The sequence below is a fragment of the Daphnia magna genome, linkage group LG6 (assembly GCF_020631705.1).
Source record: "Daphnia magna isolate NIES linkage group LG6, ASM2063170v1.1, whole genome shotgun sequence".
In the NCBI taxonomy this organism is placed as follows: Eukaryota; Metazoa; Arthropoda; class Branchiopoda; order Diplostraca; family Daphniidae; genus Daphnia; species Daphnia magna.
Window position 1 is genome coordinate 8,080,786 of NC_059187.1, and position 17,279 is coordinate 8,098,064.

Here is a 17,279-nt window from a genome sequence, read left to right on the forward strand (position 1 = left end):
TGAGGAAAAATATAGTCGACTACTATGCACATTGGAGGGAGGGGGGGTTCCTTTGGGGGTTAGGAAAAGGGGGAAGATTTTTTTTGGATGCGGGGGAGTTGGGTGTACCGTTCAGAACATCGATATCGATCTCTTCTTCTCCCTTAGTTTTCTCTTCTTGACTGAGGCTGTGTGGGGTGGAGGGGGGGGGAGGTCTGCTAAATAAAGTAAGGGCAGGACGAGAGTGATAGGCATTTATATGTGAAGTTGCTTAAGGTTTAATCGAAGGATAATCAACGGAGAGAGAAAGTCGGGCTAACCGTTGCGTTTGAGAGCCAATCAAAGAATGCCACCCCGAGAGGAGTGTGAACCCAATCAAGTCTGCCCACCCACTCTCATTTTTTTTTTTTTTCTTATCGCGTGATTAGGAATCGTTCCCCCCTTTTTTATTTTAACGGGCTGAACCAAAAAAAAAATGTATATATATATATAGGAATTAATCTTTTGGGTGTAATAAGAGAAGAACAAGAGAACAGGAAAAAAAGTAGATTATTAAGAGATCCATCATGAAGGGATGAAAGAGAAATGGCCGTATCGATTTGAAGGAGTCTGTATGACTCACTCTCCCAAAAACATTGGGCATCACTTGAAAAAAAAAAAAAAAAACCTGGAGAGATTGTGTAATTTCGGGGGTAGATTCTAGGAGGGGTCGTGTGTATTTAAGAGTAGAGAGGGTAGGCGCGCAGGTCTGTGGACGCAGGAGGCAGTGGATGTCATCGAACGTTGGGGGGTTTTTACAAACGATCTCTATATCCCTCTCTCTTATCATGACGGTACGTATATCTTTATAGAAAAAAGAAATATTAAAGAGTATGTGAATGTAGGGGAAGGTTCCGTTACTCACGATCGGGGGGAGCGATGTACAAAGACTATTAAATACGAGTGTAGGAGGAGTAGGGATCGAGAATACATAAACGGCTATTGTGTGTGTGTGTGTGTGTGTGTAGGGAAAAGACGAGAGGAATTGCACACAGTCGGCTAAAAACTTAATCTTTAACCGAGCACTGGCAACAAGGTCGAGCACTTCTCCAACTAATTAAGAATTTACATATCTCTTTGTTCTTCGCACTCACCGCATCAGTTACATTTCGGCCTATAAAACCAGGAAACATTTTCTATTAAAAAAAAAAGATTTTTTTTTGCCGCTTAATTCGATTGTCTCCGCATTTCCCGCATTGAGTAAAGATTGTGTCAAGTCACAAGTTTTTGTCCGTTTTTTTTTTTCTTTCTTTCTTTTCTCTGTGTCACGTTTGATGTACACGAAATGATCCCGAGTTGAATCTTATTCCGTGCCCATCTGTCCGCTTTTTTTTTTTTTTCCCCCTCGTCTGACTAGATACCAGACCATTCACTTTGACTCGGGAATTTGACTCTGTGTTTGCCCTTTTACGTAACATACGTCGTTAGTGAGTTAGTGTTACCGAGACAGTCCCCTATCCCCTTCTATATACGAGGCTCGTTAATAAAAGCTTAGGCGCATTGCGCAAACTCCGCAGATAATGAAGCACAAACATTAATCAAACAACAAAAGCCCGAAATGATTATAACAATAAAAAAATTTTTTTCTTTTTTTTTTTTTTTTTCCCCGACTGCACCGATAAAAACAAACAGCAACGTCGTGTCGAATTTTCATGTTCATTATTTCTATTGCACATATTTCCCCTCCATTTTTTATTTTATTTTATTTTTTTTATTTTTTATTTTCCTTGTATTTTGTTTGGCCGGACGTGCCATTCGGCTCTCTCACGCTCATCAGTTGATCATTTGCCGCCTTCGGTGGGAAGAAGGAAAAAAAGGGGGGGGGGGTGGAGAAAATGGTTAGATTAGAAGGATAGTATCCTTTTTCTTTGTGCAATGGCATAACAACAACATTTCGTGTCAAATCCATCTGAAAGGAGATAATCGTTTTAATACAGTTGCGTTTTTTTTTAAAAGGGAAATAAAAAAAAAAAAGATGGTCGTGGTGGGAGGAGCTAGAAAACAAAGTCAGCGCGGTGCATTACATGAAAGAAAAAGTCTGAACTGATCCCGACCTTTTTTTTTGTTTTGTTATGATGAAGTAAATTTTCTTTTTTTTTTATTTGAGTGGATGATTTTCTTTTGTTTCTACGACGGACTATAGCAGAAAGAAGGAAAAGAGAATTTGGGAATCATCATGTTGAACGATGTTTCTTTTTTTGTGCCTGGAGCAGAGTAAAAGAAAGAAGAAGAAGAAAGATAACTATCCGTTTATTTTATTCTCGATACTTTTGAGGGTTTTTCTTGTCCCAGTATGGTTAAGGGAGAAACAAGAACCTACAAACAAAAGAGAGACACGGACACGGGTTCGGTCCTATTTGGGTACAAACGGTGGCTGTTAAAAAAACATTTCCAAAACTCCATCTGATTGGATTGTTATCTTTGTTGCCTTCTCGCAAGACAGCATCACCAAACTGAAGAAGAAATTTTCGAAAATAATATAATAAAAAACAACCCCACTTTCACAAAAGGATTCAGACAGCCAAACACACAGCTGATATACAGCGCAGTGGGCAAAGAAAAGAAAAGGAGGAAATGCTGTGGCCATATTAGCCATCTCTTTTTCCTTTCCTCTTCTCGTGGCATGTGGTTCACACACAAAAAAATAAAAAATAAAAAGGGCGGAGGAGGCATCTTCAATGTTAAAGAGATGCGCGCATTCCAGGTGAGACGAGAAGAAGGTCTTCTTGACCTTGTTGCCAGTCTACACAAATCACTGGCCACTGGCCACTGGCCACCAACTGGCTCCTATACTAATCACACGGCGATGATGGATGACGCTAGTTCACGCGATCTCTTGTAGTTGTTGTTGTTGTTATCTTTGGCCTTTTCTTTCTTTTTTTGCTGAAACGCAAGAGGACATTTCATTGGCCTTTGGAGCTGGTGGCAATAAATAAAGACAGCGTTAAAAGCAGAGCGAAGATGAGGAAAGACTAAAGATTTTTTGGTCAAGTTAAGGGTATGGCAGAAGGACATGACAAGGCTGTTGGATTTATTCACTCGTAAAACAGTTTTTTACATATTTACCCACATAGTATCAGCAAAATGATGAGGATGCTGCATTTTTTGGCGAGCCACCAGCGAAATGCGTTGTCGGTTCAAACACTGGCGACGGCTAGCGAATTTTTTTTTTTTTCAAAGTCCTTTTATGTTTAGAAAAACAAGAAGGGGAAGATGTAATAAATATACATATTCAGATCAAGTCAACAAATTATTTTAGCATTCGGGATTTTTTTTTCTGACTTCAGGATTTAAAAAAAGAAAAGAGATAATGACTGAGAGTGAGGTTGTTTCGCCCATGTCCAAATGATTAAAAAAAAAAAGAGCCAGGGAAATATGAACATGAAGTTAGCCGTGAAACTGCTGCGCGTGCTCGGCGGGAGTCTCGTTAGTCTTGGACACAACCGCCGCCGCCATTATAAAGAAACACACACAGCAAAAAAAAAAGAAAAAAATCTTTTTTTTTCATGATTCTATTACGAAAATATTGTTTATGGATGTGTCGGTTCCTATATAGCAAGTCGACCGTGTCCCTGGCCGTAGGTTGAGAATCATTTGCATGTAGCGCCGCCAGGAGGAGGAATTTCTTTTTTTTTTCAACATCATTTTCATTTTTTGTTATTATTATTATTATTTTTTCTTCTTCTTTATATTCGTCTCTACCTAATGGGACTCGAGTCTGTGGCTGTTGGCGTTTCGCCATTTTGTTTGATTACCCGTGATCTTCTCCGTTTTTGAGCTTCACGCAAGTTTCCCCGTGTCGTTTAGCGTTCCGCAAACGACCCGCTCAAGTACATAAACGGTGAAATGTGGAAGAAAAAAAGACTGTTGAGTACTTGGTCAATGTTGCCTTTTCTTTAGAAAAAAAAAAAAATGGGATTCAGTTGATTTGGTGTGAAAAATCGAGCGCCGCCACCATCCGTCCAAACCGGTTCCTAAAATAAAAAAACAAAATCTGGTGGATAATTAACGCGATCTGTCTACGCTGGATTCGACTTTTTTCTTCTTCTTTCTAAGGGGGGTTTGTTGTTGATGTTGTTATTGTTGTTTCACCTTAGATGTGATCTGTCGGAACGAATGGGATCCTCCCTTTTGCCAGTTGATGGATTTGACGGTCTCTTTTCTTAGATCGTTCTTCTCTCCTCGTTTTTGTTTTTTTAGATTTATATTCTTGTCTGTCGATCTATGTTGCTTGTCTAAAAGGAAGACGTCTTCTTTTAACGGATGTACTTGGTCCCGTTGCCGTATACCTGGCGTAATGGTTAATTAACGTACAGCCTTGGAGCTGGAATTAGCCAACACACCAGCTGATGCCGATCGACCCGCGTTGCTATTATAAAGATAGTTAACATCCTAACTTACACAAATTTTCCAAAAAGCTCGAAAAAAAAAGAAAGAAAAGAGAGGAGAGTGCGCTCAGTCTGACGCATATGCCGCCGTTCTCGGTTCTTTTTCTTGTCTTACCGTGATGATGATGATGATAACAATAATGATGATGGTGGTGGTTGCCAGTGTCTGATGATTTCTCCCGCCGTGGGTTTTCTTTTTTAACAGCTCGCTACCCTATCATCATCATCAAATGCGCCATTGGATCTTCCTCTTTGCTCGAAAGAAAGGAAAAAAAAAAAAAAAATTGTATTACCCGTCCCGCCGTGCTAATATTTAAATGAGCTAATAACACAGGACACACTCCCCTTTTTTTCTCGTTTTTTCTTTTTTGCGCGCGCTCAAGTACTAATAGTAATAATAATAATGATTTCAGAGATTATTATTTGTTTGGAATCTTTACGGAAAAATGGATTTTTTTTTTTTTTATATTATCATTTCAGGTTAAATTCTTTTTTTGAGGGGGGAGTAGAAGCTTGTTCTTTCTCTCTCTCGGTCGATGGGTCTTTTTTTTTTTTTGAGGATCCCAATCACATCGTTAGAGCCGATGGATCCATCACGCGACGACACACGCAGGCACTTGTCTGTCAATTTTGTAAAGAAAAAGAAAAGAAGAAGAAGCTCTGGCAGTGGGTGGAGTTGTTCGAAAGTCCACAAAGATTATGTCGGCGTGTGTCTCTCTTTTGGTGGTTGGTGTCTGTTATTTCGGGAGTTTTTTTGTTGTGTGTGTGTGGTTTGGTCACGGGAGAGAACCGTCATCATCGGAGGGGGGTTCGAGCAAAGAGATAGAACTTGTTTGCAGAGTTGTAGCGAAAAGATAAAGAGAAGAGAAAAAAAATGGGAACTTCGTGACCGTAGAATCGGCTGTTATTTATGTTTATGCGGACAATAAGTTTGTCTTTGCTTCGCTGGTGCCCGCACCGAGTGAGAAAAAAGTGTTCGGCCTCTTTTATGTCCCATCTTCATGTTCTTTTTTCACATCTTCGTCTTCATCTGCCAGTGAAATATGTCCAGCACTCCGTGAGCTGCTCGTGATTTTATATGACTCTGGGCTTTTCCTCTTTTATTCTCTCGTCTGTTCCATGCAGACACATAGTTGTCTTATCATTTTTCATGTCACGGGATGGAGCTGGTGGATAGGGATAGGCACCGGTGTTGAAAGTACCTCACCGGGACGCCTCATTTCTTTTTTTTTTTTTCTTTCTGTTTCATTTCTTTTAAGAATATTTTCTTCGCCGATTTCTTTTCTTGTTTCTTTCTTTTTTTATTTTTATTTTTCTTTCAACATTTTCATTCCCCTACAAATCCGTCAGTCCCGACCAGCGCTCGATGTTTATGGACTGTCTGATGATAACCTCTACAGTAACTAAAAACCCGCAGCCAGCCTACAAGAAACTTTGTAACATGTTTTATTTTTGGAAATCACAAGACATTTATATATATTTTTTAAGGAATTAAAATATTGGGGGGGAAAAAAATCAGGACAATCTCGTCCAGGTCGCTAGGTTTGTTGTGGGCATAGTTTTTTAAAAAATGTAGGGGACTTGGCTGATGCCCGTTATAGAACGGTGGGTCTTCGTTCCATTAAGCTAATCACTGATAATCCCTTGACTCTGTGCTTTTCAGACTGTGCCCCTAAGATCTTCCTGTTCATTTGTTTATAAATAAAGAAAAAAAAAAAAAGGAGGGATTTTTGTGTAGGCCCTGGCCGTTACGTCACTTTTTTTTCCACTCTTTTTTTAGAGCAACTGGAATTTTTGAAGACGGGCAAAATTATTGGAATATTTTATGGTGGATAAAGAAGAAGAAAAAAGGGAAAAGGAATCTGTAAAAGTCATTAGTTTTTTTTTTTTCCTTTTTCTCTCCCCACCGAGGCCTATTCATAGCACACACACAGACACGTAGATTGCCGTTTGTTCGTCCTCGCTCTTATTTGTGAGGTGATCCGTGTGTCCCACCACATCAATGTGAATTTTTCGGGTGAAACTGCGGTTGGCGGACTAGCACAAGGGCACAGGCAGATCGGTGAGGATTCCCTTCCCCGTAAAAAAAAAAAAAACGCGGAGATAATGGCACAAATGAAAAATAGAGGAATGTTGATTTAAAAAGAACTAGCGGAGCGTCTCCTGGTTTGGTTGTCCGTGACCTCAACCAGACCCCAAAAAAGAACATCAAGAGGGAAAGCAAAAGAAAACCAGACCACACACGCACATCATCTGTCTCCCTCTCTCTTTATTATTAGATCGAAAAAAATATACAGTTTTCCTCTAAAAAATTATTTAAAAATTTCACGTTGAATGGGATTGTGAAATTCGTTTATTATTAGAGAAGAAAAAAAAAAGAGAACCGACCGCAATGGGCTGTTTACCCGAATGGCCGTTCACAATTCCGCCATTGGGGTGGAAATTAAGAAAAAAAAAAAAAGAGGAAACATGTTTTGGCAAATAAACATACACGTGTCGATTAGTCATGTGTTACATAGCACCTGCCCGATGGCCGAAAAGATCATTCATTTCGCAACAAGTTTTTACATTTATTTATTTTTTATTAATGACCAGCAATAAAAATAGAACCCCGCACATGACAAAAATATGAATGGCGTATCATTTGCGAGGGCGCCACGTACTCCCGCGGTACTTGCGCACATAATGTGACATAATGCACCAGGTTGCTAGGAAAACTTGTGAACACGTCACGGTCAGACAGATTGTAGAAAATAGTTGTGCAGCCAAATGCTCTCGGCTCTTGAGCTCGTGAGAGAGCTGCACCCAACGGAATTGAGGTCAGCTTATCAAACACAAGACACACACACACACACACACGGGGATTGAACACAAAAAGCTCCCCCCGGTAAGTAAGTGCGTATGTACTGTACGCGTTAAATAGACTTTCTTTGACTTCAAACGAAAAGAAGTCTTTGTGACAACGCCATCTGTTTTGTCCCGTTTTTCTTTTCCGTTCATCTCTATGTGCCCCATATTTCGTGTAACTTTTCAAGTCTCACGCAGTTTTGATGAAGAAAATCCCACAAAAGCTTGGCAGGACTTTTGGGGGGTTGAACAACGACGGTTTGAATCTCAGCGTGTAGTTCCAATGTCGTTTCAGCATTTTTTTTTCTTTCTTTATTTATGAACTCCTTATTTATTTTATTTTTTTGTTATTCGTTCACGATTTTTATTTTTTTTTATAGCGCAGCTTTGGTAGTTGACATCGCATCTTCGTGCAGAGAGTTAATGAAGTGCTTGTTGTTGTAGAGTACGTCCATAAGTCTTTTTAATCCACAACCCTCGGGGGGTGAATGCCATTTTCAGGAATGAAAATTGTGACAGTAACACGAAGATAACATCGAGATATGAAAGCAGGAAATCGAAATGAATGGATAAAATCAAGCGACTGCAAAAATAAATATTTATTTTCGGTGTTTGTTCATGCAACGTTGTAGTAGATCTTTTTTTTTTTTCTTCTTTTTTTTTATCTAGACAGTATCATCATTCAATATCGGATCTCTGTGTAGACGACAGATAAACGACCGGTATCTTTTCGATTGCTTGCAGTCATTTATTATGTGTTCGGTACCGCTCCTCGTTCGGTCCCTTGCCTATTGTATCGGTTGAACTTTGAAATGTCATCAATCGTTATAGGTCGTAGATCTATCGAGATGATCATCATTTTGATCGTCGGGGTAGAAAAATAACTGGACGACCCATGCGAGAAAATGAAGAAGAAAAAACAAACTCGCAATGCCCTTTTTTTTTTTTATTTTATTATTACTATTCTTTTGAGGGATCTGCGGGAGGTCCTTCACGATACTATGCGACTTTAGGGCTCACCATTTATAACCTTTTTTTTTTTCTTTTATAATTTTTTTTTTCTCTTCTCTTTGAAGTATTTTCGTGTATCTGTGCGAGGAAAGAGATTGGACTTTTGGCCTTGTTCACACACTTGACGGTCTCTTTTTTTTCTCTCTAGTTTAAAGAAGACACAGATTTCAAAAAGAAAGGTTTGAATTTCCCGCGCGTTCAGCCTCGTAATTTTGTGATTAGTATTTCTACAACTGCCTCCCATTTTTAACTCTTTTCAAATCGTTTGAGAACGTTCACGAGAGACCAATTGGGAATAATTTGTTGGCGCCAGTGTTATCGATCAACGTCACGTGGTAGTAAAAAGAAAAAATAAAATAAAATGAAATAAAAATAAAACTAGAAAAGATGAGGATGCCGCTCCTAAAAATGGAAGCCAAGATGAGCACACACACAAAAAATTCAAGTAGAAAAAGAGTTAATAGACTCGTCAGGAGTTATCTCGCTGTGTGTACAGTACTACCGCTGTGAGAAGGAGTGTGTAACGTCTATATCCCTCCCATACACACGTCGATACTACACACATATTTTTTTTTTAACAAAAAATGAAATGGCAATAAATTACCTTCGCCTACATTCCTCGTCCGGTTTGCAACACCAATCATCGACAACCCCATGTTTTCACTCCCATGATCGTGTGCCGACTCACGTTGAATTACTCGTGTGTGTGTGTCGTGTGTATTTGCAGCTGTTGACGGTCTTAACTGCTCTCTTGGTTCCCACTCTTCAAAACGGATGGACTCGTTTTGTTTGTTTTTTTCTTCTTCTTCTTCTTTCCCTTTTTCTATTTCATTTCACTTACACGACGTTCAAAAACAAACACGTTTTCATCAAAATCGTTGATGAGTTGTGCGCACCCCACCCATTCTTTCTTCGTGTGTGTTCAATCCCGCGTTCATAAAATTGGCAATTTTAATAAGATTTATTTATTTATTATTATTTTTTGTTTTTAAATTTGCATTTGAACAGGCGGGATCCGAACCCGAGCCGTGCTGGATCGTGAAACGACACCGCATTATTGGCTAACAGTGGTGGCCCAGGATCACGGCATCGTCACTCTTTCCGCTTCTATTGAAGTAAGTTGTCGTGAACCTTTATTCTTTTTATTTTTTTTAAACTTTTTTATAAGACATTATTCACGAAACAAAACAAAACAAAAATTCAAAGAAGAAAATAACTTTAAGCTTGTCCCGGTCGGACAATAGGATTCCCCTCCGCGTGCCTTCCGATTTACGATTGGAAGACGATAGACATGCCGTGTGCAGGACGGCACCTTGCCGCAAAAATAAAAACAAAAAAAATTGCTACTATTATATTTGTCTACCTTCCTAGTTTCTTTTTGATTTTGATTTGTCGTGTATTTAAAAAAAGAAAAAGTTTGGGGCCGTGTTATTGAGAAGGGAAAAAGATGGTGGTGTCCCTTTCGTGACCAAGCATTCGAATAGAAGCACGTACACACCTGCCAGACAGTCCATTGCGTTTGTGGGTGGATCAAAATCCCTTTCTATTTTCACATTCGATTTTCTCCCTTTAGTGGCTAGTGATTCCACCTTTTATTTTCGTTTTATTTTCGTTCACGAGTTACGAGAGGGTGAATGCGATCGCTTAGTAAGAAAGCGCTTTACTGAAGGATATAAATGTCCTCGAGCCACGAACGGGGGGGGGGGTTCGAATAGAATAGAACTCAATATATATTTATACTCGACAAGATAAACAGTTTTTTTTTTTAGTTCAAAGCAACTGAAATTGGGGGGGAGGGGGGATCTATGTTGTAACTTGACGATTTCACATGAAAATTTTATTTTCCTAACCCGAGAGACGATCGACTCGGAGAATCGAGGGAAAGTTGATGATTTCGTGCTGTTTACTATAAATTATGTAACGATCCTTCTCTCTCTTGCGTACGTGAAATGATGATCACGAGTTTTACACCGTTTTTCTTAGAAAGAATGCTGAGCAAAAAAGAAAAGAAAAAAAATTGAATTAATTTGATTGGATCACGAGGCTGCGCTAATGGTGCGGGATCGTGTCAAACTCTGCCTAAAACATCTGCTGATGGTTTCTCTTCAACGTTACACGTTGAAGAGAAAAACAATCATTTGAATTGCGACTACTTGCGGGTGAAAGGACGTCCCCCTTTTTATTTTATTCTTTTCCTGTGCATGTGAAGATGAATTCCATCCCGACTTGCGTGTTTTTAATTGTACGATTGAAAACTCGTCGAGTCACGGCAGATTTATTACCCGTCAGGATGAATTTCATGTGGGAAAAACGCAACGTGATCCGGCACTAGCAGCTGAGCCGGAACGTTGTTCGGTACAGTTCAGTTTCCCTGAGGACCGATGATGGGCGCTAGCGGCTGCGTTCATGCGGGATCGCCTAGAATTTTATTTGTTTTCCCTTTTTTTTTTTGACACTTAAAGCTACGCTCCCCTTTATTACGTATTCAGTCGATGGTAATCCGTTACGGGATTAACTGGGTCGACTGGTAGGCGAAATCGATTAGCATCGAAACATGTTGTTTTGTTTTTTTACTATTTTGATTGGATTCGTGAAACGTTATGGTCTGCGACGTCGAGCGTGACCTCCTTGGCCTCCTTTTTAAAATAAAACAAAAATGTCATGCCTTTTTTCTTTAGGAATTCCAGTCATTCGTCATCATCTCTTCGTGCTGTTTAATTGTTATGCCTCAACTTCATGTTTTTTTTTTGTTTCTCGAATTTTCTTCAGGTATTTGTTGAAGTGCTGGATGAGAACGATCACATTCCCTTGACGACCGAGCCCGTCTACTGGGTGCACGTAGCAGAAAATTCGCCACCGAGGACTCCCGTCGCCCGAATCACGGCCATCGACGGCGACCGCAATTCCAAGTTGACCTATCAGCTCAAAGCCGGAAATCCGCAGAGCCTTTTTGACATTGATCCCAACACGGGTATTTACTTTAAACAAACTACTTTCTATACCATAAATCATCGTTGCATTTCCTCTCTCTCTTTGAAAAAAACATGTTCATCTAATAGAAAGCCAGACTGGACTTAAAATTTAATGCGGCAATCGGCCCTGTTCTATCCGTAATCAGCTCAAGAAATTTAGCAGCACATTTTTTGTTTGTTTCTTTCTTTCTTCTTGGTAATGAACGAGGCTAGTGAGCGGGAATCGTGTAAGCCGGCCAGAGGAATACTGCAGAGCACTAACACATATCTATATTATATGGAATCTTTTAAAGGGAGGATATAGTAACAGCAACTCTAATCCGGACATGGCGCTCTCTTGCTGTAGTCGACATCTCATTACTCAGTAAACGTAGTTCGAAAGGGGATACGGAAGGAAGGGGGAAGAAGGAAAAATCCGGTCCAGCTTCTTCATTTTCTCTTTCTTTTTTATTTCCTTCTTCGTAACGGCCAAGAAGAAGTAAAAAGCGATAGGGAGCAAGAGAGAGAGAGGCAGAGACTTGATTGAGTCTTTACAAGTTGCGAGTTCTTTTGTGGGGTAAAAAGAAAAGTAAGGCAAAGGAGGAGGGGGGGATTGACCCTGCAGGTAGCATCTTTTCTACGTATCCTCGTGCCCGCGTGATGAATCTAATTACGTATTCGAACGAGTAGGAAAGGCAAGGCAACTCATTTCCAGCTGGAAGCTTTTAGCCCAAAGTTAACTATAAAAAAAAAATGCTCTTCAATTGCTAAAGATTTTGCCTTTTTGTTTTATTCATTTCCCTTTTCTCTTATTTTCTTTTCTTTTACTGGTACCAATGAAATTGGGGAGAGTGACGAAGACCTTGTCACCCTCCTCCTCTTTTTTTTTCTATCTTTATCGCCTCCATGTTTCGATCGATGGCTGTTACTACTCCCAGCGACGCTGTCTGACAACGTCGTGTTAATCCTATATCTAAATAGTGGGGGGTCGTGATGGGGTGGAGGAACGTTAGGCAGGAAAACATCAGGAAAGAACCTCGGAGTGATTTGATATTACCCCTGTCCTCCTATGCCCTGCAGGGTTTCTTCCATCGATTATATTTTATTTCATTTTCTCCTTCTTTTTTTTCATTCTTTTCCGACATTTTGATGTATCAAGAGTATAATAATAATAACTAGATATCAATGCATGACTAATAGCACCTCTTGCTTTTGGACTGTAGGCAATATAACGACGACTGGAAGGCGCCTGGACCGCGAGAATCTGACGGAACACATCTTAGAGGTAAGACAACAACAAGTTCATTTTGTGTTCAAGAAAGAAAGAAAACCTAAGGAAGGCAAACCGCATCTGGTTTCCATTGTGAAACATCTAAAAATGGTGTCTGCGGGGGAGAGAAAGCCTCTCTCTCTCTTTTTTTCCTATCTAAATGTAGCTGGCCCTCTATAGAGAAGAGCGGCCAACAACCATATCCAACTACTGTGCCGGGACATGACTTTGGCCTACGCTTGGGGGGGTGTGCGATGTCTAAAGTTGAGGGGGGGAGGAAGGCGAACGAGGGAAAAAGTCTGTCGGATCCAATAAAGAATTTTTTTTTTTTTGCCGTTGTGATTCCATTTTCCCCAAGTTCTAGTGTTGACGAAATTGGATTGATATCGAAAAGCATATTCACATACTTTCTCTCTCTTTTTTCCCCATTTTCAATTTTTTTTTGTTGTCCCTTTCTTTCTTACTGGAGGGGGAGGCAACAACTTTACTAGTGCAGCTTTATATCGATTCCCAAGTTTGAGTTAAAAGAATTTATGTTTGTAAAGTGCGTGGGTCTATGAAAGAATGTCAGATGCGAATAGAACGGCGTTTATTTTTGATTTTTCTCTATCAAAATAGACCATCGTGACGAGGGTAAAACAAAAATAGGGAATTTTCGTCGCAAATACATCGTAGCATTTAAGTTATTTCTCCGCTTGGCAATCGCTGGCGTAACGCCGATAAGACAAGCGGGAGATGTTCGTTAGACTAGAACTATCGTTAGTACGTCAACTTTCCATTTACAGAGCCAGGCATGTTCAATTCAAACGACCCGATTCGGCTGGGAAAAAAAAATTGAAACACGGAGCCACTGCCTTAGTCATTAGGATGAAAAACCCAAAAGTTGATGAAAATTCGAAAGAAATGGCGGGAGTTTTGAAGCCGAAAAGTTGTGTGCCTGACGCAAAGTTTTCGGTAGAAACGGCGTGAAATTAGTAGCGTGAAAGATACCAAGTCAGTGTGTGTGTGGCACGAGCTGTTGGGGGAACTGATTGTGTGAACCTCTGAAATATTCACTGGCAAAGCCATCCAATGTTTCTCACTGCCGCCCTCGTATTCGTTCGACAGAAAAGTTTCATTTATTCTTCTCGGTTTCCGGAAAACGCGTGAGGGGAATCTCTCTTCGCCTTCGCGCATCTCTCTCGGACGAGTTGTTTAAGAATAGAAGGGCCAGAAAAAGTCGTGGAAACGGAAGTGTTCCCGCTGTTTCCATTTCGTCTGATGGATGCTTTTTCCTTCCCCAACCCCAAACAGGATCGATTAGGATGTCGTCTATCTTTTGAAAGGCCAAGCGAAAAGGGCCGTGTGTGTCTGTATTTGCATTTTTTCAGAAGAAAATGTTTTCATTTTGGCCATTTGTAATCAACGTTTTCTTCTCGAACCGTCTAGGTGTTGGTGATTGACAACGGCAACCCGACACTCTCGTCCAGCACGCGCGTGGTGGTGACGGTCGACGACGTCAACGACAACGCGCCCGAGTTTCTCGAACGCTTTTACAAGATTCAAATTCCTGCCAGCGTCATCTCTCATCCGGAAAGCGTCGTCCTTCAGGTATTTCTATTCATTCAAAAACACGCAGTTCTCCACCGTAACGTTTACAACAGCCGAAAGAAATCATAACAATTAGAGGGAAAGAGGTTAATTAAAAAATAAACTAATGTTCTTCCGCGGAGACGTGCGCATGAGGGTTTGCCATACGTCTGGGGGGGCGGAATAGGAAGAACCACGCCAGTTGCTTACATTACGATGTTTTCACGTGCCAAGAGATTAATCGGTCGTTTAATGTTTAACACACGGCAAAACGACTGACAGATAGTGATGAGAAAGAGAGCAGCAATAAAAACAACCCGCACCATATGTAACTCAACAGCAAAATCCATCTCTGCACGAATTATTTATTTTTTTTTATATTTTATTTTGAGCTTCTCCCGATGTTTTGGCAACCTGACAAGAATAGTAGGAGAGAATAGAGGCGAAGGAGGATAGCCTAGTGATATTCAATTTGAAATCCCGTGTCACGATTAGCTTTTAATACCGGCACACAACTACCCCACAAAGAGGCTTATGCAAACTGGAGAATGAAATCCGCGTCGTGCGCACACGGCCAACAATCAAAGGCGGATGAGCAGTCACGCGCGAGATCAATTTTTCGAATTGGCATTGTCTGATGATGGGGCTCCCCTTTTCTTTCTTTTTTAACAGACGTGAAAATGTGGGATTGTTTTCTTTTTATTCAAACAACAAGCGCTTACCTTTCAGCTTTTTATTCACGACAGTGGCTCGTGTCACGACTGCCACTCGCACAAGAAAAAGAAACTCCAATTTAAAAAAAGGGGGAGAAAAAAATGGCAATCATCACGAAACTATGTACCGAATTCCGTTACTAACATTTCGATGACGGACGATTTCTTTTGCGTCTTGTTTAGCTGACATTCTCGCCCAATCCGTCGTAGTGTTATCTCATCCGGAATTTTATTTTGTTGTTTTTTTTTATCCTTTAAAAGAGAATGTTGGCCGGCTTTTCGGTGTTTGCCTGGCACACAAATTGACTCTTGAATACTTTTATCTACTCGACATGTTTCAATTGAAAAAGGAAAAAAAAAAATGTCGTCGACCGGCTGATGTTCATTTCGTTCGTCAAAGAGTTTCGACAACTTATAGCAGCACTTGGAAAACGTCAAAAGAAAAGAACTTTACGTAACAGCTGTGCGTAGCTCCCTTCTTGTCACAGGAGAGGGGTGGCGAAGGATTTTGTCGGTCCTTGTTTTGCACGGTCGTGTGGAACAAACCGTTTGTCTCGTCAACTTTTGGAAAAATAACCACAATCATTATGACAGTAATAACTTGTCTGTCGGGGAGAAAAAAAAAACTTGCAAGAGGCTCGCGTCCTCCCTTTTTCTCGCCACACAAAACATGACTAATGAGACTTCTTGTCCCGTAGTTCATCCCTCGTGCATAATTATTATCTTCGTCTGTCCTACCCCCATGAATAGCTATTGATTTTTTTATCCCTAAAAATCCTTCTTATGCCTTTTATTTCCATCTGGCACCGAGAAAGAAAATGGCAATTCAAATTCAATTAGCAGGTGCCACGTTGCCAAGTGTGAAACGAATGGGCGTTTTTTTTTTTTTTTAGATTTATTTATTCACGTTTTTGTTCTTGGTGATCTTCAGAGGCTCCATCTATTGAAACTACGTGATGTCGAGGGGCAAAAAAATAATATTAATTAAAGATATATTCGCTCAAAGATTCTCATTTTCGCCGAGTAATGGCACAGTGGCGTCGTCTGCTGTTGACGCGTGCTTCAGCCATTCTTCGAATTCGTGTGAGGACAAAGTGTTTTTGACACGTCGACGTCATTTTCCTTGTGTTCCCCCCTTTTAATCTTTCAATTATGTTTGGTGATTTCGTTGGAAAAATTCTTGGCGAGGTGGTGGCAGGAATTTTTGGCTCTCTTTGATGTTTGAATTCACCAAATAATTAGCATGTGTGATATGGTCTGTGTCGACGTAGAACGAGACGGAAGAATGGCTCGATCCAGAGTCCAACAGCACAACTTTATGGATCACTTCGCAGCTGGATAATCTCGTGGGCAGTCCAGTCTTCAGGGTAAGGCTGATGATTTGAAAAAAAAAAAAATTGGCAGAAAATGAAAGAAAAATCATTTGGATGATCTCTTGTGTAGTTCTTTGCTAACCAAACTTCATTTTCTTTTTGTACATCAGCTCTCTTCTGTTGGCTTTGATTTTCGGGTTATTGGTAGTTTTGATTGTCGCGTAGGAGACAAAACATTACGTTTTGTTTCACCCAATATCATATTTTCTTTTGTTTCTTTGGGCTGACTATCCGGGTGGCATGAACGCGTCTTGTCTTTTCTCATATAACCCATTCTCCTTTTTTTTTCATTGGCAAATATCAAAAGTGAACAAAAGGATTGAAATTCTCAGAGAGGATGAAACATAAAGTTGCTATGGTCATTATTATTGTGCTGGTCGACGGCCAGACGACACACGTAACGATGAGAATGTTACATTTCGTCGTATCATCTCTCTCTCTCTCTCTCTCTAGTGGTGCATGAGATGTACATTTTTTTTTTCTTCGGTCATACCAGAAGCAACTAAGCAACACTACATCATAAAAAAGAATGAAAATTTTCTTTTCATCGTGAAACTCCCCCAATTTTTTTTTTGTAGTATTATTATTATTATTTCTTTTCCTTCTTCCTTTGTTTGGGTCCTGTCAAACTGTCTTCTCTTTGGCTGCTAGTTTCTTTTTCGACAAGTAGCACTACAATGGGGAATCCGTGCGTGAAAGTTACACGCACACGGTGCTGGCTACCTGAAAAAGAAAAACCATTTGGTGTCTTCACCTATTCACTTACCTTTCTCCATTACACATCCCATTTTTTCTTTCTTTCTTTCTTTCTATTTCTCTCTTGTTCCTTTTAATTTTCCCTACTTTTATTTCGGGTCTTTTTAGATTGGCATTCTTCCCGGTATTTTGGTGTTTTATTTAATTCTTTTTTTTTCTTTCTATTTTGCTCCTATTGTTTTCTTCTTTGTGTAGACACATTCTTTCGCTGCGTGGAGAGGGGAATTAAATAAAAATAAAAAGAGAAGGAATGAGGGCCCAATCACACGATATTTGTTTCGGGATGGTTGGGAGCTCGACCGTCTCTCGATGCTTTTTCTTTTTCTTTGTAGTTTTGAAGAAGAAAAAAAACTAAACAAAAGGAATTCAGAGAAAGAAATATA

General features: G+C 40.0%; 1 protein-coding gene across 7 annotated transcripts in view; it reads left to right on the forward strand.

Moving 5' to 3' along the window:
* The window catches only part of LOC116925792 (fat-like cadherin-related tumor suppressor homolog), a 58,368-nt gene that overhangs the window by 22,663 nt on the left and 18,426 nt on the right, over nucleotides 1-17,279 (forward strand). For 6 of the 7 annotated variants that reach the window (XM_045175264.1, XM_045175267.1, XM_045175268.1 and 3 more), the window contains exons 6-10: nucleotides 9,273-9,379; nucleotides 11,034-11,235; nucleotides 12,439-12,500; nucleotides 13,914-14,075; nucleotides 16,039-16,134. In XM_045175264.1, the coding sequence (XP_045031199.1) occupies nucleotides 9,273-9,379; nucleotides 11,034-11,235; nucleotides 12,439-12,500; nucleotides 13,914-14,075; nucleotides 16,039-16,134 (629 nt within the window). The remainder of the gene's footprint in view (nucleotides 1-9,272; nucleotides 9,380-11,033; nucleotides 11,236-12,438; nucleotides 12,501-13,913; nucleotides 14,076-16,038; nucleotides 16,135-17,279) is intronic. The other variant, XM_045175266.1, reaches the window with a different exon arrangement.